The 21,321-nt window shown below is 41.1% G+C and overlaps 1 protein-coding gene across 3 annotated transcripts in view; it reads left to right on the top strand.

The window, feature by feature from the left end:
* The window catches only part of IGDCC4 (immunoglobulin superfamily DCC subclass member 4), a 169,600-nt gene that overhangs the window by 112,059 nt on the left and 36,220 nt on the right, over positions 1–21,321 (top strand). For all 3 annotated transcript variants that reach the window (XM_068274998.1, XM_068274997.1, XM_068275000.1), the window contains 4 exons: positions 1,244–1,424; positions 12,460–12,587; positions 14,132–14,302; positions 17,518–17,655. In XM_068274998.1, coding sequence (XP_068131099.1) covers positions 1,244–1,424; positions 12,460–12,587; positions 14,132–14,302; positions 17,518–17,655 — 618 coding nt within the window. The remainder of the gene's footprint in view (positions 1–1,243; positions 1,425–12,459; positions 12,588–14,131; positions 14,303–17,517; positions 17,656–21,321) is intronic.

The raw sequence follows: 21,321 nt of genomic DNA, 5'->3' as shown, positions 1-21,321 counted from the left end.
GCTTTCATGCAGCCAACTTTCAGTTGGCTGCATGAAATAGTTTTTTTTTTATTTAAAAAAAACCCTCCCGCAGCCACCCTGGCGATTTAATCAGAACGCCAGGGTGGTTAATTAGACACAAATTCATGTAAAGTAACTTCTTTTATATGCATGCAAAAATTGGCATGAAAAAAGTAAACAAAAGAAGAAGAATTGGATGCGAAAAGCCACTAAATGCAGAATCACAGATAAAAAAAGTGTAAGAAAGCAGTTTAAAATCGCATTGAGGCCAGAAACCCACTAGGGTGATTTGAAAAAGCTCTTGCTAAAGCAATGCTATGGGGGATTTTTATAAAATCACATCCCTCTAGTGGGATCACAGCCTCCATAGCATTACATTAGCAAGAGTTTTCAAATCGTAAAGCGCTCAGCAAATTGCTCCTAGCGAGTTTCGGGCCGGATAGGTGTGAGGCTGTGAGAGCACACTAGGCAGTGTGGAAAACCAGGAGTTTTTTGCATTGTGCATTTCGGCTTATTTTGTTGCATTTTTGTATGCGTTTTGTATTTTTCAAGTGTTTTCGTTCATTTGCGTTTTGCATTTTTTTTAATAGTTTCCCTTTTCAATGAAGTAAAATACAGTATCATATTTATTTAATAAAATGTCATCACAAATGCCTGTAAAAACCTAGTCCTCTGTGCGTTTTACATGTATTTTTGAGAGACATGCAGCAAGTAGTGTATTTTCAAAAACACACATTGTAAAATGCACAGGTGAGTTTTTCAATGTGGCCCACAGCCTTTCATTATGGGCAAAACGCAGTGTTTTCTGCAACGCTAGGGATTCTGCCTAGTGTGCTCCTAGCCTCAAGACACCCTTATGCTTTTCAAAAGCACTCCCTGGCACGGACCTATGCAGAGATGCTTACTCATGTACACACTATTGTGCCACTGCCTTTCACAGAGTGCTCTGAAAGAATAAAAGAAACATTGAGAATCCCCCATTTGGCAATGTCCTGTCCAAAACCTGCCAGAAAAAGGGTCAGAGCCGCCAGGTTACTAAAATATAATCTCACAGCTACATAGGGAAAAAGAGCGAATATACATAGTGTGTGTGTATATTTATTTTGAATTTTACAGTTTTTTTTTTGTTGCAGCGCTTCTTTAAACCAGATCCTATGAGTCAGCTGACGCTGAACTTGTCTCATTCCTGACAGTCATATTATTTGAAAATACATGCTTTTAGTTGTTTCTGTTTGTTGTGCAGATTTTAAATCCCAGCGGATCCCGCCCCTGCCACCCAGCCATATCAAGGTGGAACCCAACAGCTCCACATCCGTGTGGGTTAGATGGAGGAAGCCCATCATAATCAGCAAGACAGTGAATTACACTGTACGCTATGGTCCATGGGGAGCCAAGAATGCCTCAATGTTCACATATCACAGCAGGTAACAAGGAGAGCCATGGAAATGATCAGACTTATGCCAGCCATATGTGGGAATGTTTGTAATGGAAAAAAGTCGACAAATCTCTCCTCCAGACATGCAAGAGATCTCTCTGGCAGTAGCATGTATTAGTACTCATCACACTTCTATAACACGTTAATTGTTCCATACAGTGGCTAGGGTACGTTGGGGTCAAATCACGAAACTACGGTAAAACTGGCAGCGCAGGGCAATTTTATGGGTGCTTACACAACACAAGCCACATAATGTTCATCGTTCACAGAGCACAAGTCTTGTTATGTACACAACATACATTGCTTCTATAGCACGTCTTGCACATTGAGTACATAACACAAGTTGCGCTATGTGCTGAAGGGACCCTGAACTGACAATAAAAATGCAACCTGAACTCACCTGGGGCTTCCTACAGCCTCCCGTAGCCCGTGAGGTCCCTCGGTGCACTCTGGGGCTCTGCGTTCTCCTGGCGGCTCTGGTAGTGAATGAGTTGGCCGGGAATCATGCACAGCACATCCGTGCGCCCGACATTTGCCAGAGCTGCCAGCGGAAGAACGGAGGGGACTCAAAGTACGCAGAGGGACCTCGCAGCCTACGGGGGGCTGTAGGAAGCCCCAGGTGAGTTCAGATTGCATTTTTATTGTCAGTTCAGTGTCCCTTTAAATACATGTTATGTTGTCTGCGGAAACACTGTGGTAAAATTGTCATGCATTGTTGGCGCACAGCAATTTTACCATACACGCACAGCAATTTAACCGTACACCCACAGCAATTTTACCGTACACCCACAGCAATTTTACCATACACCCACAGCAATTTTACTGTACACCCACAGCAATTTTACCATACACACACAGCAATTTTACTGTACACACACATCAATTTTATCGTACACGTACAGCAATTTTACCATACACGCACTGCAATTTCAAGGTACACACACATCAATTTTACCATACTTGTACAGCAATTTTACTGTACACGCACAGCAATTTTACTGTACACGCACAGCAATTTTACTGTACACGCACAGCAATTTTACCATACACGTGCAGCAATTTTACTGTACACACACAGCAATTTTACTGTACACGCACATCAATTTTACTGTACACTCACATCAATTTTACTGTACACACACATCAATCTTACTGTACGCACACATCAATTTTACTGTACATGCACATTAATTTTACTGTACACTTACATCAATTTTACTGTACACACACATCAATCTTACTGTATACACACATCAATCTTACTGTACACACACATCAATCTTACTGTACACGCACATCAATTTTACTGTACACCCACAGCAATTTTACTGTACACACACATCAATTTTATCGTACACGTACAGCAATTTTACTATACACACACTGCAATTTCAAGGTACACACACATCAATTTTACCATACTTGTACAGCAATTTTACTGTACACGCACATCAATTTTACTGTACACGCACATCAATTTTACTGTACACGCACATCAATTTTACCATACACGTGCAGCAATTTTACTGTACACGCACAGCAATTTTACTGTACACACACATCAATTTTATCGTACACGTACAGCAAGTTTACCATACACACACTGCAATTTCACTGTACACACACATCAATTTTACCATACTTGTACAGCAATTTTACTGTACACACACATCAATTTTACCATACTTGTACAGCAATTTTACTATACACGCACATCAATTTTACCGTACACACACATCAGTTTTACCATACATGCGCAGCAATTTTACTGTACACACACATCAATTTTATCGTACACGTACAGCAAGTTTACCATACACACACTGCAATTTCACTGTACACACACATCAATTTTATCGTACACGTACAGCAAGTTTACCATACACACACTGCAATTTCACTGTACACACACATCAATTTTACCATACTTGTACAGCAATTTTACTGTACACACACATCAATTTTACCATACTTGTACAGCAATTTTACTATACACGCACATCAATTTTACCGTACACACACATCAGTTTTACCATACACGCGCAGCAATTTTACCGTACACCCACAGCAATTTTACCATACACCCACAGCAATTTTACTGTACACCCACAGCAATTTTACCATACACGCACAGCAATTTTACTGTACACACACATCAATTTTATCGTACACGTACAGCAATTTTACCATACACGCACTGCAATTTCAAGGTACACACACATCAATTTTACCATACCTGTACAGCAATTTTACTGTACACGCACAGCAATTTTACTGTACACGCACAGCAATTTTACTGTACACGCACATCAATTTTACCATACACGTGCAGCAATTTTACTGTACACGCACGGCAATTTTACTGTACGCACACATCAATTTTACTGTACATGCACATTAATTTTACTGTACACTCACATCAATTTTACTGTACACACACATCAATCTTACTGTACACACACATCAATTTTACTGTACACCCACAGCAATTTTACTGTACACACACATCAATTTTACCATACTTGTACAGCAATTTTACTGTACACACACATCAATTTTACCATACTTGTACAGCAATTTTACTATACACACACATCAATTTTACCGTAAACACACATCAGTTTTACCATACACGCGCAGCAATTTTACCGTACACCCACAGCAATTTTACCGTACACCCACAGCAATTTTACCGTACACCCACAGCAATTTTACTGTACACACACATCAATTTTATCGTACACGTACAGCAAGTTTACCATACACACACTGCAATTTCACTGTACACACACATCAATTTTACCATACTTGTACAGCAATTTTACTGTACACACACATCAATTTTACCATACTTGTACAGCAAATTCACTGTACACACACATCAATTTTACCATACTTGTACAGCAATTTTACTGTACACACACATCAATTTTACCATACTTCTACAGCAATTTTACTATACACGCACATCAATTTTACCGTACACACACATCAGTTTTACCATACACGCACAGCAATTTTACTGTACACACACATCAATTTTATCGTACACGTACAGCAATTTTACCATACACGCACTGCAATTTCAAGGTACACACACATCAATTTTACCATACTTGTACAGCAATTTTACTGTACACGCACATCAATTTTACTGTACACGCACATCAATTTTACTGTACACGCACATCAATTTTACCATACACGTGCAGCAATTTTACTGTACACGCACAGCAATTTTACTGTACACACACATCAATTTTATCGTACACGTACAGCAAGTTTACCATACACACACTGCAATTTCACTGTACACACACATCAATTTTACCATACTTGTACAGCAATTTTACTGTACACACACATCAATTTTACCATACTTGTACAGCAATTTTACTATACACGCACATCAATTTTACCGTACACACACATCAGTTTTACCATACACGCGCAGCAATTTTACTGTACACACACATCAATTTTATCGTACACGTACAGCAAGTTTACCATACACACACTGCAATTTCACTGTACACACACATCAATTTTATCGTACACGTACAGCAAGTTTACCATACACACACTGCAATTTCACTGTACACACACATCAATTTTACCATACTTGTACAGCAATTTTACTGTACACACACATCAATTTTACCATACTTGTACAGCAATTTTACTATACACGCACATCAATTTTACCGTACACACACATCAGTTTTACCATACACGCGCAGCAATTTTACCGTACACCCACAGCAATTTTACCATACACCCACAGCAATTTTACTGTACACCCACAGCAATTTTACCATACACGCACAGCAATTTTACTGTACACACACATCAATTTTATCGTACACGTACAGCAATTTTACCATACACGCACTGCAATTTCAAGGTACACACACATCAATTTTACCATACTTGTACAGCAATTTTACTGTACACGCACAGCAATTTTACTGTACACGCACAGCAATTTTACTGTACACGCACATCAATTTTACCATACACGTGCAGCAATTTTACTGTACACGCACGGCAATCTTACTGTACACACACATCAATTTTACTGTACACCCACAGCAATTTTACTGTACACACACATCAATTTTACCATACTTGTACAGCAATTTTACTGTACACACACATCAATTTTACCATACTTGTACAGCAATTTTACTATACACACACATCAATTTTACCGTAAACACACATCAGTTTTACCATACACGCGCAGCAATTTTACCGTACACCCACAGCAATTTTACCGTACACCCACAGCAATTTTACCGTACACCCACAGCAATTTTACTGTACACACACATCAATTTTATCGTACACGTACAGCAAGTTTACCATACACACACTGCAATTTCACTGTACACACACATCAATTTTACCATACTTGTACAGCAATTTTACTGTACACACACATCAATTTTACCATACTTGTACAGCAAATTCACTGTACACACACATCAATTTTACCATACTTGTACAGCAATTTTACTGTACACACACATCAATTTTACCATACTTGTACAGCAATTTTACTATACACGCACATCAATTTTACCGTACACACACATCAGTTTTACCATACACGCACAGCAATTTTACTGTACACACACATCAATTTTATCGTACACGTACAGCAATTTTACCATACACGCACTGCAATTTCAAGGTACACACACATCAATTTTACCATACTTGTACAGCAATTTTACTGTACACGCACATCAATTTTACTGTACACGCACATCAATTTTACTGTACACGAACATCAATTTTACCATACACGTGCAGCAATTTTACTGTACACGCACAGCAATTTTACTGTACACACACATCAATTTTATCGTACACGTACAGCAAGTTTACCATACACACACTGCAATTTCACTGTACACACACATCAATTTTACCATACTTGTACAGCAATTTTACTGTACACACACATCAATTTTACCATACTTGTACAGCAATTTTACTATACACGCACATCAATTTTACCGTACACACACATCAGTTTTACCATACACGCGCAGCAATTTTACTGTACACACACATCAATTTTATCGTACACGTACAGCAAGTTTACCATACACACACTGCAATTTCACTGTACACACACATCAATTTTATCGTACACGTACAGCAAGTTTACCATACACACACTGCAATTTCACTGTACACACACATCAATTTTACCATACTTGTACAGCAATTTTACTGTACACACACATCAATTTTACCATACTTGTACAGCAATTTTACTATACACGCACATCAATTTTACCGTACACACACATCAGTTTTACCATACACGCGCAGCAATTTTACCGTACACCCACAGCAATTTTACCATACACCCACAGCAATTTTACTGTACACCCACAGCAATTTTACCATACACGCACAGCAATTTTACTGTACACACACATCAATTTTATCGTACACGTACAGCAATTTTACCATACACGCACTGCAATTTCAAGGTACACACACATCAATTTTACCATACTTGTACAGCAATTTTACTGTACACGCACAGCAATTTTACTGTACACGCACAGCAATTTTACTGTACACGCACATCAATTTTACCATACACGTGCAGCAATTTTACTGTACACGCACGGCAATTTTACTGTACGCACACATCAATTTTACTGTACATGCACATTAATTTTACTGTACACTCACATCAATTTTACTGTACACACACATCAATCTTACTGTACACACACATCAATTTTACTGTACACCCACAGCAATTTTACTGTACACACACATCAATTTTACCATACTTGTACAGCAATTTTACTGTACACACACATCAATTTTACCATACTTGTACAGCAATTTTACTATACACACACATCAATTTTACCGTAAACACACATCAGTTTTACCATACACGCGCAGCAATTTTACCGTACACCCACAGCAATTTTACCGTACACCCACAGCAATTTTACCGTACACCCACAGCAATTTTACTGTACACACACATCAATTTTATCGTACACGTACAGCAAGTTTACCATACACACACTGCAATTTCACTGTACACACACATCAATTTTACCATACTTGTACAGCAATTTTACTGTACACACACATCAATTTTACCATACTTGTACAGCAAATTCACTGTACACACACATCAATTTTACCATACTTGTACAGCAATTTTACTGTACACACACATCAATTTTACCATACTTGTACAGCAATTTTACTATACACGCACATCAATTTTACCGTACACACACATCAGTTTTACCATACACGCGCAGCAATTTTACCGTACACCCACAGCAATTTTACCATACACGCACAGCAATTTTACTGTACACACACATCAATTTTATCGTACACGTACAGCAATTTTACCATACACGCACTGCAATTTCAAGGTACACACACATCAATTTTACCATACTTGTACAGCAATTTTACTGTACACGCACAGCAATTTTACTGTACACGCACAGCAATTTTACTGTACACGCACATCCATTTTACCATACACGTGCAGCAATTTTACTGTACACGCACAGCAATTTTACTGTACACACACATCAATTTTACTGTACACTCACATCAATTTTACTGTACACACATCAATCTTACTGTACGCACACATCAATTTTACTGTACATGCACATTAATTTTACTGTACACTCACATCAATTTTACTGTACACACACATCAATCTTACTGTACACACACATCAATTTTACCATACTTGTACAGCAATTTTACTGTACACACACATCAATTTTACCATACTTGTACAGCAATTTTACTATACACACACATCAATTTTACCGTAAACACACATCAGTTTTACCATACACGCGCAGCAATTTTACCGTACACCCACAGCAATTTTACCGTACACCCACAGCAATTTTACCGTACACCCACAGCAATTTTACTGTACACACACATCAATTTTATCGTACACGTACAGCAAGTTTACCATACACACACTGCAATTTCACTGTACACACACATCAATTTTACCATACTTGTACAGCAATTTTACTGTACACACACATCAATTTTACCATACTTGTACAGCAAATTCACTGTACACACACATCAATTTTACCATACTTGTACAGCAATTTTACTGTACACACACATCAATTTTACCATACTTGTACAGCAATTTTACTATACACGCACATCAATTTTACCGTACACACACATCAGTTTTACCATACACGCGCAGCAATTTTACCGTACACCCACAGCAATTTTACCATACACGCACAGCAATTTTACTGTACACACACATCAATTTTATCGTACACGTACAGCAATTTTACCATACACGCACTGCAATTTCAAGGTACACACACATCAATTTTACCATACTTGTACAGCAATTTTACTGTACACGCACAGCAATTTTACTGTACACGCACAGCAATTTTACTGTACACGCACATCAATTTTACCATACACGTGCAGCAATTTTACTGTACACGCACAGCAATTTTACTGTACACACACATCAATTTTACTGTACACTCACATCAATTTTACTGTACACACATCAATCTTACTGTACGCACACATCAATTTTACTGTACACCCACAGCAATTTTACTGTACACTCACATCAATTTTACTGTACACACACATCAATCTTACTGTACACACACATCAATCTTACTGTACACACACATCAATTTTACTGTACACCCACAGCAATTTTACTGTACACACACATCAATCTTACTGTACACACACATCAATTTTACTGTACACCCACAGCAATTTTACTGTACACACACATCAATTTTACCATACTTGTACAGCAATTTTACTGTACACACACATCAATTTTACCATACTTGTACAGCAATTTTACTATACACGCACATCAATTTTACCGTACACACATCAGTTTTACCATACACGCTCAGCAATTTTACCGTACACCCACAGCAATTTTACCGTACACCCACAGCAATTTTACTGTACACCCAAACACATATTTTTACATGCACAGCAATTTTACCGTACAAGCACAGCAATTTTACTGTACACACACAGCAATTTTACCATACACGCACAGCAATTTTGCCGTGCATGCACAGCAATTTTACCGTGCATGCACATCAATTTTACCGTACACGCACAGCAATTTTACTGTACACGCACATCAATTTTACCGTACGTGCACATCAATTTTACTGTACACGCACATCAATTTTACCGTACACGCACAGCAATTTTACTGTACATGCACAGCAATTTTACTGGACATGCACATCAATTTTACCGTACACGCACAGCAATTTTACCGTGCATGCGCATCAATTTTACCGTACACGCGCAGCAATTTTACTGTATACGCACATCAATTTTACCATACACGCACAGCAATTTTACTGTACATGCACAGCAATTTAACCATACAGGCACTGCAATTTTACCGTACACGCACATCAATTTTACCGTACACGGACAGCAATTTAACCGTACACGCACATCAATTTTACCGTACACGCACATCAATTTTACCATATGCGCACAGCAATTTTACCATACACGCACTGCAATTTTACTGTACACGCACAGCAATTTTACCATACACGCACATCAATTTTACCATACACGCACAGCAATTTAACCGTACACCCACAGCAATTTTACCGTACACCCACAGCAATTTTACCGTACAGGCACTGCAATTTTACCGTACACGCACATCAATTTTACCGTACACGGACAGCAATTTAACCGTACACGCACATCAATTTTACCGTACACGCACATCAATTTTACCATACGCGCACAGCAATTTTACCATACACGCACTGCAATTTTACTGTACACGCACAGCAATTTTACCATACACGCACATCAATTTTACCGTACACGCACATCAATTTTACCATACGCGCACAGCAATTTTACCGTACACGCACAGCAATTTTACTGTACACGCACATCAATTTTACCGTACGTGCACATCAATTTTACTGTACACGCACATCAATTTTACCGTACGTGCACATCAATTTTACTGTACACGCACATCAATTTTACCATACATGCACATCAATTTTACCATACGCACACAGCAATTTTACCATACACGCACTGCAATTTTACAGTACACGCACAGCAATTTCACTGTACGCGCACAACAATTTCACTTTCACTAGAGGGGAGCAGCTCCTGCGACCACAGGGAGGCCCAGGGCTGTTTTGGGGCCCTAACTGCTAACCTTCCCTTCCTTCCATACACTGGCGTAACAATAGGGGATGCGACCCCTGCCGTAGGGGTCTCAGCATAAGAGGAGAGTGTGGCAGATCGGTGGGGAGGGGGGAAATTCCCCCCCCCCCTCCCTCACCTCGGGCTCTCCTCTCAGCGCTCCCCCTCCTGCAATCATTGGTGGCAGCGGGCAGGCAGCAGCGGCGGCCGCAGGCTGAATACATTACCTCCTTCTCGCCGGAGCTCTTCCGTTCTCTAAGAGCAACTTCCTGTTTTATACAGGAAGTTGGCTAAAGCTCTTAGAGAACGGAAGAGCTCCGGCGAGAAGGAGGTAATGTATTCAGCCTGCCGCCGCCGCTGCCTGCCCGCTGCCACCAATGATTGCAGGAGAGGGAGCGCTGAGAGGAGAGCCCGAGGTGAGGAAGGGGGGGTATCTCCCCCCTCCCCACCGATCTGCCACACTCTCCTCTTATGCTGCGAGCCCTCCTGCCCCCCAAAAGTCCCTGAGCGGGCCCTAGGAGGGGGGGGGATTTCTTTTTTGCAGGGGGGCCCGGGGATTTCTAGGTACGCCCCTGCTTCCATACATGGGACTATTCCGCAGATCAGGTGTTTTTGTGGCCACACTTGCTATGGGTGTGAAGTTTAAGGATGGCCACATTTGTTTTATGACCCTTGTGAGATGGACACCAAGGCTGTGAAGGGAACAAAGGGAAGGGATGTGAGCACTGGGGGAGGGGGGGGGGGAGGGGCATCCATATTTTGCTGGGGGGGGCATCCATATTTTGCTGGGGGGCCCATGAATTGTAGTTTTGACACTGCTGCCATGGGCATAATGTCAGTCTGCCAATCACTTGTCTCGCTATCGTCTGCATCCATGTATCTGGAGTGTATCTCACCCCAGACCTTCAGAATCCACTCTCTGCCTTCAGGAAAGCACTACTGTATATGGGTCTCAGCTAGGCCAGCTGATATACACCTCCCATCCCAAAACCTGGCTTGGTGGAATGGCGTATAAAGCCCACTTTTCAGTATTTGCTGGCCCTGGATCCCAAAACAGTCCTGTGAAAAACAGTAGTTGTTAACTGCACCAGCAATTATTTGGGTCCTTTTCCCTACAACCATAAAACCTGAGGAAGAATACAAATAAGCGCACCAAATACTGCAACAACCATCCTGTACACCTCACAGTACATTGAAGTGAAGGGTTTCCAGATATTTCTGTGATCAACAATGCTCCCTGGTCTAGAAACACTTGCAAGGGGCAGTGTTGGTGGAATGGTGTTTTTGCTGATTGCACCGGGCTGGGTTCAGGAGTGAGAGAGAAGCATATGTTTGCAATCTGCCTCACATGAAACATTATTAGAGTAATCTGTTAGAGTGGGTAACAATTATATAGAGGGCAGGCAAGGATATATGAGGAGGGATTTACATTTTTACAGGGAAGCAGCTGTGGCGGTAGACGCATCAGCTGGCCATGTGCGTACAAAGGGCTGCTGTATAATGTGGCCAACTTGCTATATGTCATCATGTCGGAAAATCAATAACACTATATTTGAACTATTACTCAGGGGGCTGTTTGGAAGACTTTTACTCAAAGAGACATACACAAAAACATAAAATTGGGTGTAATTAGCAAGCTACCAGGTGGTAAAGGGCGTGAGAAGGTTGAGAGCCACTAGTATGGTGCATTATGAGGTATATTTTTTTTGTCTAGCACTCTGCATACTGACAATATCTGTGTCTTTTTCTTATCAATTCTTTCCTTTCAGTGTCTTTGAGGAGGCTTTTATCAGTGGCCTCAAGCCATATACAAGGTACGAGTTTGCAGTTCAGTCGAATGGAGCTGGAGTTGATGGGCCATATAGTAACATTGTGGAAATGATGACCCTACCAGATAGTGAGTAAGATATTGATTGGTGTTCATTCCTCTCAAACTACTGGATGCAGGTTTATGTTACATAGTCATATCCTAGTCCACTTGGTCTGGCAGCTTGTATTCCTCCAATCAAGTTGTCTATTGCCAAGTATATGACACAATGGGGCTGTGTCAGTGCATGAGTAGTAAAAGTATCACAAATAAGCGTCACAAATCTAGGGAGGAAACAAGGGCCGGTTCCCTCGGCGTCTTGCTCTCGCTCCTAGCTAGCAGAAAAGCATTTGACGGTGTTCCCCGTCATTTATAACTTCCATCACGTTTTTTACCCCTGTAGGGGGGTCCTGGAAGCTACATAATAAGGTGGCAATGTGTACATAATGTGGCATTCTTGCAAACGGCAGTAAACAACGGTAATCGTCAGTATTCATTTGCATGGACAGCACGCATAGCATTGAGTGCCGCGGCCATTGTTTGTAGCCGGCAGAGCACCTGTGTGAGTCTGCCTCAACCAGGGGTGTAACCACAGGGGAGCAGCCCCTGTGACTGCAGGGGGGGCCTGAGGTGTAGGGGGCCCCAATTACTAACTACTACTTTCCTTCCTTCAATACTCCATCATGTGTTTTTGCAGCTACACATGTTATGGGAGTGATGATCCTGATAGTCACACTTGTTTTATGATGCTTGCAAGATTGCCCCCCCAGGCTGTGAGGGTCACACCAAGGGGAGGCAAGGGAAGGGGTGTGACCATTGTGGGGCCCCATCAAAGTTGTGCTGAGGGCCCCCATGATTTGTAGTTACGTCCCTGGCCTCAACATATGTATAGTACGGTATATTGTCAGGGCAGCACGGTGGCCTAGTGGTTAGCGCTTTTTCCTCACAGCGTTGGGTCCCTGTTTTGAATCCCAGCCAAGGGAACATCTGCAAGGAGTTTGTATGTTCTCCCCGTGTCTGCGTGGGTTTCCTCCGGGCGCTCCGGTTTCCTCCCACATTCCAAAAAAACATACAGATAAGTTCATTGACTTCCCCCTAAAAATTGGCCCTAGACTACAATACATGCACTACATGATGCATACATAGGCACATGACTATGGTAGTGATTAGATTGTGAGCTCGTCTGCAGGACAGTTAGTAACAAGACAATATATACTCTGTACAGCGTTGCGTAATATGTCGGCGCTATATAAATACTAAATAATAATAATAATTGTTATTAGAACTGCAAAAGTAAGGTACTTTTTATGAATATGTTCAAGTACACCTAATGTCTTAGTTAAACTTTATTACATTTTGCAGTTGTTTTTTTTATTATGTATTTATATAACAAATTCTGCAAAAAAAATGTCATTGCCCTGAAGTACTTATTTGATCCCATTTGTTTTTGTAAACTGGTATCCGTAGCACTTTTTTGTGGCCATTTTAATAAATCTTAGATTAAAGTCTAGTTGCAAGTTTAATAAGAATACAGAAATACCATTTACAGTAAATCTGGCAGTTATCACACAGTCAGGGAAGGTGTATACAACTGTTACCAACACTCCATTTAATGGTGACTTTGATTTTCACAGGACCGTCCTCCCCTCCCGCAGACTTGATGCTGCAGCCTTTGTCACAGTCTTCAATCCAGATACGCTGGCGCCCCCCATTGGAGTCAAATGGAATTATAGTACAGTATTTGATTTTGTACACTGCCAACAGGAGTCAGCCTGATGAAGTGTGGACTATTTTGACCAAGGAAGGTGAGAAAATGTTTCTATGTAGCTGTTAATACATCTAAGAAATAGGGAAGGTCAAAACTGACGAATTCCGAATCTGACAAAATTCCAAAATTTCACAAGGAATTTCAAATTCTGACTTTTGGGGATTCAGAGTTTGCATTGCAAAATCACCTAATCGTAATTTATTGCAAATTTGTTTTTTTTGCGCTAACCATGAATTAGTGTGGATTTGCAAAAATATGTTCCAAATAGGGTACAATATCACTTTTTCACCTAGAATGTTCACATTCATGTCCATTGAATGTGCGCAGAAGACATTTTTCACTATCGTATGCAAAAAATATTCATGTATTAGATGGAGGTACTTTTACGCAGCCTTTGGAATTTCCATTTCACAATTCCATAGGTTCAGACGGTCAAATTAAAATTTCGAAATTCAGATGCCAAAGTCATAATTCAAAATTTGGGGAAATCCGTGCACTCATCCCTACTAAGGAACCAAATGTGTGAGAGAAAATGAGAAAAGTGTTTTCTCATCTATTACATGTGGGAACTGAGGAGAATAATTGTTCTCAGTTTAGAAATGTAAATGTTGTCCCATGCTTGTCTGATGTAGGATTTCAGCTGTTCAACAGTTCTGGTCTTCTTTTTGTGTTTCATAATGAACCAAACATTTGCATACGGTGACAAATGCGTCTGCCAATAACAAACTGTATGGCAATCCTCTTTGGTCTCAAAGTCTCATGTCAGTGTATCTCTTAAACTTTAAGAGATACACTTAAAGGACCACTATCGCAAAAATTGTAAAATATTTGTAAACACATAGGAATAAGAAGTTCTTGCAGAGTAAAATGAGCCATAAATTACGTTTCTTCTATTTTGCTGTCACTTACAGTAAGTAGGTAGTAGAAATCTGACATTACTGACAGGTTTTGGACTAGTCCATCTCTTCATGGGGGATTCTCTGCATGGCCTTAATTATGTCTAAAGAGGCAATCCCTGACAAGCATTTATATAAAGATGCAGACCGTCCCCATACTTGTTTGCACACTTTTTGGGCAATTGGACAGAGCAACTGCCATTCACTAAGTGCTTTTGAAAATAAAGAAAACCCTGAGAATCTCCCATAACGAGCTGGGCTAGTCCAAAACCTGTCGGTTTTGTCAGAGTTCTACTACCTACTGTAAGTTACAGCAACATAGGAGAAAAATCATTTATGACTAATTTTACTGTGGAAGAAACGTGCTTCTTATTTTTATATGTTTACGTTATTTAAAGTTTTACGATTTTCCCGATGGTGGACCTTTAAAGCAAACCTGAAGCCATCTAAAACAAATGACTTAGATACTCACCTAAGAAGTTGGAAGGCCTTGAGTCCCATGCAGTGTTCCCCAACCCTGTCCTCAGGGCCCACCAACAGTGCATGTTTTGTGGAAATCCACAGAGGTAGTTAATCAGCTCTGCTGAGACACTAATTACCTCACCTGTGCATGTTTGTGGTTTTCTGCAAAACATGTACCGTTGGTGGGCCTTGAGGACAGGGTTGGGGAACTGTGCCATAGAGCCTTCACGATCCTCTCTCTGTTTCCTCATCCTTCCACTATCCACTTTTTTTTTAGGTTCACTTTAAAATAAATCTTTATTTTCAGAGATATGGAAGCTGCCACCTCTTACCCCTTAATAAAAAATAATTTGCCAGTGGCCTATCCTTCATGGTGATGTTTTGTCTTAAAGTGAAACTTAAGTAAAAATAAACTGATAGGATAACCAATGGTATCTATCATCCTACCCCTAAAAATGGCTTTTAGATGTCCTACAATTTTATGTTATGTTTAAAAACTTAAGAATATTAGATTTATTTTTTTGTCTCAGCTCAATGAAACAGTATGTCCTCCGTTTCAGAGTGCTAAAATATATGAACTATTGAAAAAATTGTGTTTAACTTTGTCCTTGCTTTTTCCATATATCATTTGGAGTGTAAATTTAACCATTTCCCCTCCCCCGGGACGAGTAACTACGTCCCTGCAAACTGCCATAACTCTGTGCAGGGACGTAGGTACTACGTCCCTCCCGCCACGCCCCCCCCGCTCGCCCCCCCCCCCCGCGCTCGGTACCGCCGCTCATTACCGCCGATCGCCCGCCGCTAGATCAATGAATGGGAAAACAAATCTCATTCATTGATCTAATTCCCAGTGTGAATGGCTGCAGCAGTCTATACAGACGGCTTGGCCATTCATTCATTCCGTATGCGTAGTGCTTCCGTTTCCGTACAAACAGTATGGAGCTGAAGTCACTACTGAGGACATCTTGTGGCCAAATTGTAATATTACATCCCCCTTTTTTTTTCAGTTTATTATCCCTAGTTACCTTTTTTATTATTATTATTAACCCCTGACCTCCCACACTCCCCTAAAGTTACCATTTTCTTTATTTATTTTTTTTAATAAATTTTTTTTTACAAAATTAAAAAAAAAATACATAAATAGTTACCTTAGGGACTGAACATTTTTAATATGTATACAAAACTGTATACTACAATTGCTTTATAAATTATGGGCCTGTAATTGGGAATAGACGCAAAACTTAAAAAATGCACCTTTATTTCCAAATGAAATATTGGCGCCATACATTGTACTAGGGAAAAAGTTTAAACATTGCAATAAACGATACAAACGGGAAAATAAAATGTGTGGGTTTTAATTACGGTAGCATGTTTCATTTTGAAAATATAATGGCTGAAAACTGAGAAATAATGTTTTTTTTTTCAATTTTTTTCTTATTCTTCTTATTAAAACTGAGTTAGAAGAAAATAATTTTTAGCAAAAAGTACCCCCCAAAGAAAGCCTATACAGTGGCAAAAAAAACAAGATATAGATTGTTTCGCTGTAATAAGTAGTAATAAAGTTATAGGTGAATGAATGGAAGGAGCGCTGACAGGTGAAAACTGCTCTGGTTTTTTGAGCAGAAAAACCCTTTGAGGTGAAGAGGTTAATACTTCCATTTAGGCACTGTATGAGTGCAAGAGCTTTTGCAACATGATTTCCGAACATGCATGTACTCATAGCAAGCAATACGTTAATTGATCAGAAATGCTTGTGATTGGTGACTCTTGATTACTGCGTATTGCACTAGTTAATTGGTCGAAAAGGTAAGATGAAGTGGTTGAGGCATTACATTCTACTTCCTGGAGCCCATGCTTTGTGGTTAACATGAGGATGTATATGTTATTGTTCCAGGCAATGTATTCAGTACAGAAATACAAGATCTGCAAAGTGGGACCAAATACTACTTCAAGATGGGTGCCAAAACTGCATCGGGCTGGGGACCCTATTCCAGTGTGGTAGAAGTGGAGACACTGCCTCCGAGGCCACCAGGTAAACAAGAGCTTCTTTTGACTATTTGCCTTGTAATTGTCTGTGAATCCTGACACCACAGCTTTCCATACTTTTTTTGCTTTCAGAGAAAAATACTGTGTAGTCTTATATGTAAAAAAACAACACTGGCTGTGCATTGAAGCAGACACCCATTTTGCAAATGATTTGTTCCAATAGAGCTAAATCCTACACACAATGAATTGAAGCTTTTGCCTCTGATATTTAACATGAAAAGTAGGAAAATGTTTACACAGCTACTTAGCCATTATTTGTACATTGTCACTTTATAACACTTGGTTTGATAGTGTTCCTTTAAGCCCCCTTGAGGCCACTCAGTCCCTCACTGTCTCCCCGGGTGGCTCCTGTCCCCAGAAGCCCAATTCAGCCAGCCAGGCTACCGAGCCGTACTGTGGTGGACTGAGCGGCCTCAAGAGGGCTTAAGGGCCCCATACACTCAGCCGATTTTCTGGCCGACCGATTGATCGAAATCGATCGATCGATTGCAAATTGGTTGGCCAATCGACCGATCGAAGTCCAATTTCGATCGATTTCGATGGATTTCCATCGAACTGGCAGGGTGGAAAATCTAGGTCAATCTGATGAGATTGCTTATCATTTTGCATAGGCCCTAATGGAAATCTGATGGCAAAAAAATGCCATCAGATCGAATTTCAATAGATTTTAAACTGAAATCTATTGGAATTCTATCCTGGTAAAAAATGTTCTAAAAACACATCAGATAGATCATCAGATGCATTTCTTATCTATCTGCTGCCAATCTGACGAGTGTATGGGCACCTTTAAGGAAGCCCCAAGTAAGTAGGGTACATTAGATGGCTTTCATTTCAGGTACACTTTACAGAGGTACTAAAATGACATATAGCATAAAGTAATATATTATTTACGATGCCCAATTATATGTTAATTATGCTGCGGCAACAGAAATATTTCCTTTATCTATATGATCAGAATCAGAATCATTTTATTTCGCCAAGCATGAGGGGTCATGCCCGGAATTGTTTTTGGCACAGTACAATAGCTCAGAAAGAATACATAGAGAGAGACACACAACAGACATCAGATTAACATTACATTGTAATACACATCACATTCCCAGTGTGTCACTGAGATGTCTAATAGTTAGTCTTGTGGGCTGGTCGGCTGTTCAGCGGTAGCGCCGCCGGCCTCGACGTACGTTAGAGCTTGCTTGATGGCAGAATGTGGAGGGAGTTTAGGAGGCTGACTGCCGAGGGGAAGAACGAGTTCCTGTGTCTCGTGGTCTTAGTGGAGATGGCTCGTAGTCTCCGGCCCAGGGGCAGGATGCTGAAGTAGCGATGGCCTGGGTGTGAGGAATCATTTGCAATCCTCAATGCCCTGGATTTAAGTCTTTTGTTGTATAGTAGGGCAAGTGAGGGGAGGGGGCACCCAATGATCCTCTCAGCTGACCGGATAACTCTCTGTAGTTTGTCCCTATCATTGACAGTGGCGCCAGCATACCACACCAAGATGGAAGAGCAGAGGATCGACTCAATGGTGGCGGAGTAAAATCTGGTTAGAATTTCTTGAGTCATGCCGAACTTTCTCAGCTGGCGGAGGAAGAAGAGTCTTTGTTGGGCCTTCCGTTGAGTGGCAGTGATGTTGGTCTTCCAGCTTAGGTCACAGGAGATGGTAGTACCTAGAAACCAGGCGCAGGACACTCTGGTTTCCTCGCTGCCACTAATGTAGATTGGAGGAGGGGAGGGAGCAGACCTCCTGAAGTCAATGATTAACTCAACGGTTTTTTCGGTGTTTAGCACCAGCCTGTTCTCCTTGCTCCAGTTGCAAATTCTCTCCACCTGCTGACAGTACTCTCGGACATTATCCTTGGTGACAAGGCCAACGATGGTGGTGTCATCAGCGAACTTGATGACCTTGACAGAGTCTGCCTCAGACCTACAATTGTTTGTGTAGAGGGAGAACAGCAATGGTGACAGTACGCAACCTTGAGGAGCTCCTGTGTTTGTGGCCGCTGCTTGAGAGTGGATATCGCCCAGTCTGACGACTTGGGACCTGTTGGTAAGAAAGTCTGTGATCCAAAGTTGTAGACTGGGGTGGACCTCCAGTGCAGCTAGGTCCTGTTGGAGAATGCGTGGGCAGATGGTATTAAAGGCCGAGATGAAGTCCAGGAGTAGTATTCTAGCGTATGTGTCCGGCCTGTCAAGGTGGTCGTTGATGAGCTCCAGGCAGATATTGATTGCATCATCAGTGGACCTGTTTGCTCTATATGCAAACTGGAGGGGGTCAAGGAGGGGCGAAGTGGAGAGCTTGAGGTAGGCCAGGACCGCACGCTCCATGGTTTTCATGATGACGGACGTCAGGGCCACGGGCCTAAAGTTGTTCACTTCGGTGACTCCTTGTTTCTTAGGCACAGGTATGATGGTAGACCTCTTGAAGCACGCAGGGACCTTGCCTTCCCCCAGGGACTTGGTGAAGATAGCAGAGAGAATTGGAGCAAGTTGCCTACCGCAGTTTTTCAGGCATGCTGGAGATACTCCGTCCGGGCCGGGGGCTTTCCTGGCATTTAGGGTTGATAGGAGGCGCAGGACCACGGCCTCACTCACCACCATGGGAGAGGGCAGACTTAGGGTGTTGTCAGCAGGGCATGGAGGAGGGGTAGCCGATACCTGAGTCTCCTCCGGTTCTTCCTGGTTCTCGAACCTGCAGTAGAATCTGCTGAGTTCTTCTGCTAGTATCGGGCTGGGTGTTGCGTGCTGTGGTTGTGGCTTATAGTTTGTGGCGGCCTTCAGCCCCTTCCATACAGCACGTGAGTCATTTGAGCGCAGACTGAGTTTGATTTTCTCGGCATACTCTTTTTTGGCCGCTCCCAGCTCCCACTTAAGATCGTTTCTTGCCTTCCTATAGTCCTCCTGGTTGCCGGACTTGTGTGCAGCCTCCTTTCGCCTCCGTAGTTTCCGTAGCTTGTTGGTGAACCACGGCTTGTTGTTCGGGTACACCTTGAAGGATTTCGTTGGTACACACGAATTCTCGCAGAAACTGATGTATGAGGCGACGTTATCTGCCCATTCATCTGCCCATGCTGTTAATTGGTATGTAACCCTGCCCAGTCAGTGATGTTTAGCCTTGGCTATTTAGTTATGCAGCCTTTTGCCCCAGAGCATTTTGGGGGTCCAGGTGTTGTTTCTGCTCACTTCGGAACACGCCACAAACAAACATTCCGCAATGATGCAATGATGTACCTTACCAACAGTAAAGATGCTGCCACCTGTGATACATTTAAGAATGTAAATCAGGGTGAGGAAAAATTCTACAATGGGTGAACATTGACTAAATAATGTATAAATTGATAAGTATAAGCAATTTTATTCATTAAGTTATATAATAAAGTCAATAAAGTCCAACTTTAACTAAACACACTATACTTGTAAAAATTATCAAAGTTTAAATGGAAAAGTATTGTGTAATAATTTGAATGACAATCTGTTAGGATATAACGTACTTTGTCTTCCCTATGAACAGAATATACAGTTCCAAGGTCAGTCCACTACATCATAAAAAATCATGGCCAAAGCTCAAAGGTGCATTTGCATGAGTAAGTTCCTTACATACAGTTGAAACTTGAAAAAATTAGAACATCATGCAAAAGTCCATTCATTTCAGTAATTCAAC

Source organism: Hyperolius riggenbachi, chromosome 3 (assembly GCF_040937935.1).
Source record: "Hyperolius riggenbachi isolate aHypRig1 chromosome 3, aHypRig1.pri, whole genome shotgun sequence".
Classification (NCBI taxonomy): domain Eukaryota; kingdom Metazoa; phylum Chordata; class Amphibia; order Anura; family Hyperoliidae; genus Hyperolius; species Hyperolius riggenbachi.
The sequence above is the reverse complement of the archived record's forward strand: the minus strand, read 5'-3'. Positions and strand labels throughout refer to the sequence as shown.